The sequence below is a fragment of the Arachis ipaensis genome, chromosome B05, assembly GCF_000816755.2.
Source record: "Arachis ipaensis cultivar K30076 chromosome B05, Araip1.1, whole genome shotgun sequence".
Classification (NCBI taxonomy): domain Eukaryota; kingdom Viridiplantae; phylum Streptophyta; class Magnoliopsida; order Fabales; family Fabaceae; genus Arachis; species Arachis ipaensis.
Genome location: NC_029789.2, coordinates 18,788,484 through 18,799,002, shown reverse-complemented (window position 1 = coordinate 18,799,002; position 10,519 = coordinate 18,788,484). Strand labels below are relative to the sequence as shown.

Below are 10,519 nucleotides of genomic sequence, written 5' to 3'. Positions count from 1 at the left end.
GTATATTTAATTTTATTTTTAACATTATTCTTAAAATAAATTTAAAAATAATACAAATTATTATTTTTAAAAAAAAATATTTTTAATATTTTATATAATTAAAAAATATTTAAAATAATTAAAAAATTAATTTATATTTTATATATACGTCGTATTTTTCTCTCTTATAAAAATTTAAAATTTGTGTTCCTCAATTATGTCTTTATGTATATATGGATAGTCTTATTTCCAAGTTCCAACAATTGAATGTCGTGCAGTTGTGGCCAATGCTTTTTCACTCATATGTTGAATAATGAGTCATTTATTACTTTCAAGCTTAACTACATATTTAAGGAAACAGATCCATGCTATGCGTGATAGATTTTAATATGATTGAACAAATTCAATAATTCATCATCGCTGCGTTTAAATGTGTTCCCCTTACCAGCACTTTGCATTGTGACAGTACAAATTGTATTGCTAAATATCTGTTCAGAAGGCATAGCATTTAATTCTCTACCACAAACTTTGCCTCTCTTTCTCAAAATGAAAATGGACATCATATCACTATTGAATCCAAAGAGTTGGTTGGTTCTTCTTAGCTAGCTAGATATGATACCACTGATGAAGATGCTGAATCTTGTATAGATTGTCTATACTCAAATAGATATAGACTATTACATTACATGAAAACTCTGTGCCACCCAAATTTGTAGGACCACTTCTTCTTCGCATAAGATATAGATATAGGTGTATAATTCAATTTTCATGTACACTTTATACTATTTTATACTATATGGCTCTCTCTTTGTTACAGTTTTGTGCCCTTTGCTAGTTTAATTATATTATTGCTTGGATTATTCGATGCCTAACTCGGGCATTTACGTAACCATGTACACTAGAACTGTTGTTTTCTGAAATTGAAATTATGGAATGGTCGTCAACGTGGTTGAACATTTGAGGATTTGACCCGCATAGTGTTAATGTTAGAGAATAGAGATGGCATGGATTTGTTGAACGCTCGAGGATATTCAAAAGGCAGTAGCAATGGACGGCGCATGATTCTAAAGTCTAAATTAACATAACAAACACATACATGATGTACAATACGGATTCATTATGAAATTGAAACCTCCCTCCTAATGCATCATGAAATCAAAAAGAAAAAGATGAACCCCAAATTTGGGTGGAGTGCCAAAAAGTTCTTCAACTTGATTGGCTACAGATCCAAACATTCCGTGCTATATATGCATCCCCTTCCACCAATCATATACATTATACATACTATCACATTGCTCCATAAAATGCTCAATACTATATGATAGTAAAGACAATTGTTAGAGGAAGACTTAAAAGAATATATATAAGGTAATCAAAAAATATTTATTGTAAGTAAAATTATACCTATTAAAGAGGTCGAAATCTATCATTATTATATAACTGTTGTCACAAAAGCATGGTACAAAACATAACAAATTCACGATGATTCTAAATTGTAATGAATAAAAATAATAATTTAATGCTGTATGATCTACTTTTGCTTTGGCTTTGGTAAGAAGAGCAGAACGGGAAGAAGAAGAATACATGCAAAAATATACAAACGTTTGGTGAGTAAGGTGGGTGCAGCCTTTGTTGGTTGTGGCGGTTGTTGTTCTATGTTCAGAATCGTTAAAAGCTATGCCCCTCTCTTCTCTCTATAAAGCACATAATATAATATTGATTTAATAATTTATGAATAAAGTTGTTACATACATACTGTGCTTTATTCTGTTGAAAAAAAAAACAACCTTGTTCCACAGAACGAGGCACTATGCTTATGCTTATGCTTTTAAGAGTTAAGACACACAAACAACATAATTCACAATTCACAACCATAACCCTCTTTAGTCACATGAAATTCTTCTTCTTCTTCCTCTCTTCTCAAACTTTATGAATTGCAACATTAACAATGAGACTTGATCATTCAAACAACACCAAGGTTGGCTTTTTCTCCACTCTTTCTCTCTCTCTCTCTCTCTCTCATTTTATTTTTGTTTTTTCTTCTTCCATAACCATCTTTGAATTCTCGGCAACTCTGTTAACTTTTGTTCCCTCTGTTGTGGTGAATCATGAAGCTGTCATGGTCCAAGAGAATGGTCAGAAAGTTCTTCAACATCAAAACCAAAACGGAGGACTCTCACCAACCAAATGCTGTTTCTTATGGTTATGGAGGTGCACATCTTTTTTTTTATTCAACAATTAAAGCCTAGTTTCCTTCATCAAATTCATCCCTCATTCCTATGCATTTTGTCTGCTGCTTCGGATTCACCAATGCTCATTGATTTTCATGAATTTTGTTTCTTTCTGCAGTTGGTGACGTGGAATACAGAAGCAGAAGCAGCTTCTCCGAGAGAGAGCCATGCTCAAACAAGAAGAGCAAAACAGGTAAACACACACAATCTTCAATGAGTGGATTCTGACAATTTATACGAAATCCTCATAAATTGCAATGTACAGACAAGGGAGGAGGAGGAGGAGGAGGAGGAGGAGGAAGAAGAGGAAGAATGAATCTTGAGCATCCTCGAATCATAGATGTCCACAACTATAGCATTTTTGTTGCAACATGGAATGTGGCTGGAAGATCCCCAACAAGTAATTTGAGCATAGATGATTGGCTTCATGCATCACCAGCTGCAGATATATATGTTCTTGGGTATGAATTAAATTACTTGTTTTTGAGGGAAAAGTCTTTGCTTTAATTGGTTACCAATAACAAGATTGCTACTTTTGTTTGTGTTGCAGATTTCAAGAGATAGTTCCCCTGAATGCTGGTAATATCTTAGGGGCTGAGGACAATGGTCCTGCAAAAAAGTGGCTTGCTCTGATTGGGAAGACTTTGAACAATCTTCCTGGTGCTAATGGAGGCAATGTGTACTATGCACCATCTCCTATTCCTCAGCCAGTTGTAGAATTAGATGCAGATTTCGAGGGATCGGCTCGACAGAAGAACTCTTGTTACTTTCATCGCCTCTCTTTCCAGACATCTTCTTCAACCAGCTGGAGAATGGACAATGATCCTTCAACTGCGCAGCCGCGGCTGGATAGAAGATTCAGTGTGTGTGATCGTGTGATATTCGGTCACAGACCAAGTGACTTTGATCCCAGTTTTAGATGGGGTTATAGGCCAAGTGACTATTCCAGAACAAGTGACTATTCCAGACCAAGTGACTACTCAAGATGGGGTTCCTCTGATGATGATAATGGCCTTGGAGATTCACCCAATACAGCGTTTTCGCCAGCTGCCTCTAATGAAGATGGATATGGAATGGCAGGGAGGTCAAGGTATTGTGTTGTTGCAAGCAAGCAAATGGTAGGAATATTTCTTACCATATGGGTTAGAAGTGAATTAAAAGATCATGTTGGGAACATGAAAGTGTCTTGTGTTGGCAGAGGACTCATGGGTTATCTTGGAAATAAGGTCAATTTCAATTCATACACATAGAAACATTTTCAAGATTCATCAGCTGTGTGAAAATGATTAATCTCTGATATGTATGTACTTGCAGGGATCCATATCAATTAGCATGTCTCTCCATGAAACAAGCTTTTGCTTCATTTGTAGCCACTTGACCTCTGGACAGAAAGAAGGAGATGAACTTAGAAGGAACTCTGATGTGATGGAGATTCTTAAGAAGACAAGGTTTCCACGTGTTCATGGTTCTGACAATGACAAGTCTCCGGAGACAATCCTCCAGCATGAGTAAGGATGAATCTTATTATGCAGAATGAACATCAAAAACGTTTCTGTTTCCACACACTCTTGTAATTTTGATTTTGATTCATTTTTTCAGTCGAATTATATGGCTTGGAGATTTGAATTACCGGATAGCTCTATCCTACCGTTCAGCAAAGGCACTTGTTGAGATGCAAAATTGGAGAGCATTATTGGAGAATGATCAGGTACCAATGGTAATTAACAACCTTCTCTTAGTTTAAGCATTGCAGAACGAATGAATCTTATGCTAAGTTTTGTGGCAGCTGAGAATAGAGCAGAAAAAGGGTCGTGCATTTGTTGGTTGGAATGAAGGCAAGATTTATTTCCCTCCAACATACAAATATTCAACCAATTCTGATAGATATGCAGGAGATGATATGCACCCTAAGGAGAAAAGGCGAACACCGGCCTGGTGAGATCATTAGGATTACTCTATTACTTCTGCTGCTACTACTGCTGCGCATGTTATGAACACATAGTAATCCTTAGATTCTTGGTGTAGGTGTGACCGTATTTTGTGGCACGGCGGAGGACTCCATCAATTGTCTTATGTGCGTGGAGAATCAAGATTCTCAGACCATAGGCCTGTTTATGGCATATTTTGGGCTGAAGTTGAGTCAAGTCATGGAAGAATGAAGAAAAGTATGAGTTGTTCTTCTCGTTCCAGAATTGAAGTGGAGGAACTTTTGCCATATTCCCATGGATATACAGAATTAACCTTTTTCTGAAGCAAGCAGGGTTTTACATATTTGATGCTTCCATGCATATTCAAGTACTTTCTCTATCCCTTGTTCATACATAATCATATATGCTCACATTTCTTGCTTCTAAAGCATAACTTAGGTGCCTGAAATTAAAGTTTATTCAGGCTAAGTATTGATCCTGAAATATAAGCTATTTTGCATCTTTCTATGATATAATTATGAAGTCTTTTGTGTCACTACAATTACAATGAATTTTCCACCTTGAGTTAGAAACCTTACATGCATGATGCAACCTATTACTGTTCAGAAAACTGGTCAAACAAGAACAAGTCACTGAAGAAATTCATACATAAATGGATAGGTTGGTTGATAGAGACAACCCATTTCCCATATACCGAAAAAGGTTAGTTTTTTTTTTAAAATTAATTTTTTTAAAACTCTGATGCTTTTCTTGGTTTCTGCTTTTGGTTCCAAACCTCTTTGTCTAATTCTAACTTTAACTTTTGTTTTTTTTGCATTGTGATTTGTCAGGTGCTAATATGTAATTTCACCTTTGTCTAACGCATGATCAGTACAGTTCATAATCATCATGAATGTTGTTACCTACTCACGCCAGCTTCTATCAATTAACAACACTCACTTTCCGTTGTCTCATATACCTTCTTATGACAAATCACAGTGCTGCACAATCATTAGGTACTAAATTATTCTTTTCTGATTAATTAATTAGTTAATGTATGTGTAAGTTACTAGTGATATGCACGCTACACGCATAATCATAATCATAATCAAACCCCTTCTTTTTTTGTGTGCAGGAAATGGAAGAGGATGATTTTTCATTTTTTATTCATCATTTTTAAATTGTTTCCAGAGAATATTTATGATGATTGAGAAGATGAAAATATTGTCAAAATAATCAACATTGTTATTATTTATTTGTTCTTGTAATAATGCATAGAAAATGAAGAAGAGTAGTTATGATGATGTATACTGATAGCTACAGTGATTGGAAAAGAAAAACTGTAGAAAGAATTTGAAAAGAAATGATTTAGTTAATTAATGAGGATAGAATTTTCAGAGCCCCCCACTGGTGATTGTCTTTGTCTTTTTCTCTGCACTACTAATGATATGATATGATACATCAAATAGTATGTAGTGCTTTGATTCCTGATATGCGTGCTCGTCTTTTTGTGATTGTTGGAGAGTTATTTAACAGATTATAAAGTCTCTCACAGCTTTAAAGTCATCAGTTCTGAATTCTGATGCTCAATTGCTCTTTGCTTTTGACTAATTTAATTTAGCTTTTTGAATTAAACATTAGTAAGTAGAAAATGAGACAAAAATATATGCTAATAATAATATATAGTACTATTTTGAATTTTAATCATAATAATTAGACAAGTTTGGTAAACAGTTATGAATTTATTTTGATATGGAATATATGTATGTGGAAGAAACTAAAATTTGGTAGCGTACTATATATAATCAACACAAGTTGGTCCAAAACTAATGAATGATCACTGAAATGGTAATCTTAAAAATAATGATAATTGTAAAAGCATGTGAGAGCGAGAGATCATTGTGAAAATGTGTGTTGAGAGAAGAGAATGCATCATAACTGTTTGACATGCGTAATCAATAGCTTATTTGCAAATACTAACAAATGACAACTGTCAATAAATTCTTGTTACAGGAATTAAACTAAGTTGCCCTTGACCATCCATAGGGAAGGACAAATTAAAGTTAACTCAATTATATACAATACTTTAGCATAATGTTGTATGTAACTACCTATACATGTTAAGGCATCCTAGTATACTAAACTATTCTTGTCCTTGCCAATGAGTTATAGCTCAAATGACATAGTCTCCCCATATTCAATTAAGAGGTTGCGGGTTCGAATCTCCTATCTTTGGTAAAAAAAAAAAAAAATAATTATAATGAATTCCACAATCCATTATTATTTTTTTTTTACCAAAGATATGAAGACTCGAACCCGCAACCTTTTAGATAAGTATGGAGAGATTATGCCATTTGAGCTATTACTCATTGGCCCACAATCCATTATTTATTTGCCAAAAGAAAGTATTTTCACATAAAAAATAATTATAAAATTTTTATTGGAATATTCACCTACTTTAAATTATACATATTTAGAGTTTAACTAAAAAGTCGATTTTTTTGGTCGACATCGGTAATTTTTTTAATTTAAATTTTAGACTTTTACACTCAAAATTTTAATACTAAACTCTAAATTCTCCAAAAATAGTAGTCTCTTTTTGGGCACAACAAAAAATTAAAAGAATAATTTTACATCACATACGACTGGGATTTTGGACTGAGTAGGACTTTTTGGTTGTTGCTTAAAAGGTAAGCCCAAGAAGCCCAAGAAAACTATGTTAAACTACTACGACCTTTGACTGAAAACAAAATAATGTTTGCGTTAAGTGGTTATGACCCACAATACCAAAAAAGAAAGTTGCTATGACCCAAAAAAAAAAAGGTTTGAGGTGGCAACTGGAAATTGTCTATATAAAACATTGGACTATAGGAAAAAAAAAACCTTGGAGGCTTTAACCACAAAAAAAAAAAAGCATAAACGGTTAATTCTAGCCACATTTTTAAAGTGACTAAAACAACTGCTTGGTCCGTCAAAGTTCATTTGTTAGATCGGAGAGCATGCCTATGAAATAAATATACCAAATATTTTTTTTTTACTTATCTTTATTATTTTATGCAGTAATTTTTTGAGTTTAATTTTAGCATATGAATGGTATAATTGTTGTTTAATTATATTTACATAAAATAATTATTGTTTAATTATATTTATTATTTTAAACGACTATTTAAGTGATCAATGTAAGATAATTATTTTATATACGTATAAAATAATTTTATACGTATATTTAATTATATATGTAAAATTAATTACCATTCATATAATAAAATTAAAATTATTTAATTTTGATAATATATCAAAATTAAATAAAATTTTTATGCATAAAAACCCAAAACACATGGTGAGATTTTGGGGAAAAAAAGTTTGATATTTAAGTTTGTTGTAATTATTGTGAAAGATTTTTGTCGTAATTGTTCAGGGATGGAGCAATAATTGAAGAGAGTCAAAAGATGGTAGGGGTTTGGTCAAACTTAGAGTGTTAATGTAAAAGAGGACGGAAATGATGTCCTATAAAATACACAGCTACATAGGTTTTATGATGAAAAAAATCTACAACAATGGTACACTTGCACAGTTTGATGCTTGCAAAATCAAATCATGAGTCCTTCTCCACTAGTGTTAAAGTAATTAATTACATATGGCTTGAGAGTTGGTAAAAAGCTGCTGTTATATTGTTATGTGAGAAGTAAAGAAAATCAGACTAGCTATGTATGTGTATATGTACAACAACTTAGACTACTTGATCATGTTCATCATGCATATATATACACTTAACCAAATTATTTAATTCATACAGTAATAGCTAGTACTGTATGTAATTCATAGATATAAAATAGTATACAGTATATGCATTACGTACGGTACGTAGCAGTAGCACTACTTGAGTGAAATTATATATACACGATACACCAACAATCCAGATATATATAATAAGCCTAGCTAGGTGGGTGCATGTGTATTAGGTGCAGCCACAAGATATAAATAAAATAAAAGTATTAAGAAGGCTCAAATTAAAGTGTTTTATAGAGATAGATATGGAGGTGGCATAGTAGTAGTATTCTGATCGATGCGGCTGCTGTGTGCTCTAATTTTTATTTGTTTTAATTTGGGGATGGGGATTGGGGAGAGTTATGGAATCAGAAATAGAAATGGAAGCTAAGAACCTAATTAAGCTAAGCAAGTAGTTTATTAGGTGGAGGCCACTCAGATAAAGACGCCCAAAACGTCTTTTTTTAAAGATGTTTCTATGTTGAATTTTGATTTATTTGATTATCATTTAAATTAATCACTACATAAGTTAAAGTTCTGTTTTGAAGTTATATTCGAGCTTTAATCTGATTTTTAAAGTTTCAATTTACTTAGTTTGATTTTTTAACTTAGGTATCCGTGACTCATATTAGAGTTTTAAGTGTTTAGTTGAAAAAAATAAGGTAAAAAAAATTTCAATTGTCACATCAAACAGTCGCTAAAATGTATAATGTAACAGTCGTTAGTCTATCTCAGCATGTCATTAACGATTTTGTGAGACAGTGACAAAAATAAGATTAGGAACCAATGTGAGTCATAACTATTAAGTTGGGAGACTAAATTGAGTAAATCGAAATTTTTGAAATTAGATTGAAACATAGTTATTAGAACCGAGCCAGTGATCGAACCGATCAAGCTACTGGTTCACTGGTTTATTGGTTCAACCGATAAATCACTGGTTGAACCGATAAAACTGATCTACGTAAATATAAAATATAAAATAGTTAAAAACTTAAAATTAAAATTTGAAATACATATTTTCACTAACATTTTATGAAAAATCAAGTCTCAACTTCTAAAAATAACTAATATAAAAAAATCATAAAATTTTAATACTACAATAGTATCTTATTTTGACACAATAAAAAAATAATTAATTCACAAAGCCTATCATCTAACTATAATATCAGTAGATTTTAATACTAACATCAAAACAAATAACCTTAATCACAATGCTAGCAATAAAATAGATCAAGTAAATTAATAAATTTTTAGTAAAATTTATATTTATATTAATAATGGTATATAATTAAAATATAATTAATTTTAAAAATAGAAAAAACAAAAATTAAATTAAATTAGATATTTATATATACTATATAATTAGTATTTGTCAAATACAATACTTAGAAGTGCAATGGCTAAGTGGCAAGTAGAGGTTGCTTTTGCTCCAAGGTTCTTGGTTTGAGACCTTATGGAGACATTTTAAAAAATTTTTCAAGCAGACCAGTTTAGTTAGATCGGTTTGCACCGATTCTTACCGGTTCACACCGGTTTTATTCCTTAAACGATCCAAGGAGTAAACCGAATCTAGTCCGGTTCACTAGTTTTTCGGTCGAACCAGCCGATCCAGTTCAGTTTTTACAACTATGGATTCAAATACGAACATAATTTTAGAGACCAATAAGTATTATCTCTTTGTTGACAATTAAGTTGTTTTAATGGTAATTAAGATCTAATAATGGTTTATAATAAAAGAAGCATTCTTTTGCAACAATGAACCTATAGTAGTAGTTAGGGGTGTTCATAGATTAGATCATATCCATATAAATCCACAGTATTTATCCGTATCTGATCTGTAATTTGAGGATATGATATGATCTGTAAGATGATCGGATTGGATCGAATCGGATCCACACTCTAATCAGATAAAAGTAAATATGTTTACAAAAGTAAACAAAAAAAATTATTGACTTTTTTTATAAAAATAAAAAATAATCTTTTAAAAAAAATCTAATAGTTAATTTATTACTTTTTATGTTTTAGTCCAAATTAAATGTTTTTTATTGCTTCTGGAAAGAAAATATTTTGAGGAATTTAATAATATGTGATGAGGAACACCGAATAAATTATACAGAAACCAATTAAAACACAATATAAAAACATCTTTAAAAAAAGACGTTTTAGGCGTCTTTATCTGAGTAGCCTCCTTATTAGGTAGCCGCTACACAATTCATTCGGGTAATGCAGGGACCAATCCAAAAATATGAGTAACAGCTCCAACATTTAAACCTATTACTATTAGTCTATTACTCATGTCGAGAAATTAAAAAGAAAAAAAAATTAGGCTCATACAAAATTTACTATCATTATCATCAATAGTTTAATGTGTACATAAAATATAATTTAATGAGGTATACATTAAAATTAATCATGAGTATAAAATACATATAAAAATAAAAGTTTAATTATTCGGTTAGTTTTTATAATTTTACTAAATTTTTAATTAAATTTTTATATTTTTTTCAATTGAATCTCTACATTTTTTTTTATTTTGTAATTAAATCCTTCGTAATATAAAAAATATTAGAATTAATTAAATATTTTTCACAATTTAAAGATATCTATAATTAAGAATTTAATTAGATCTATCTT

At 31.4% G+C, this 10,519-nt stretch overlaps 1 protein-coding gene across 1 annotated transcript; it reads left to right on the top strand.

The window, feature by feature from the left end:
* Positions 1,681–5,520, top strand: LOC107643222 (type IV inositol polyphosphate 5-phosphatase 7-like). Its single transcript, XM_021123274.1, has 12 exons — positions 1,681–1,957; positions 2,094–2,190; positions 2,329–2,403; positions 2,476–2,671; positions 2,761–3,436; positions 3,525–3,718; positions 3,810–3,918; positions 3,997–4,145; positions 4,236–4,505; positions 4,745–4,840; positions 4,969–5,133; positions 5,253–5,520. Exons 1-9 carry the CDS (start codon positions 1,928–1,930, stop codon positions 4,459–4,461), a joined length of 1,752 nt encoding a protein of 583 aa, XP_020978933.1. The 5' UTR covers positions 1,681–1,927; the 3' UTR covers positions 4,462–4,505; positions 4,745–4,840; positions 4,969–5,133; positions 5,253–5,520.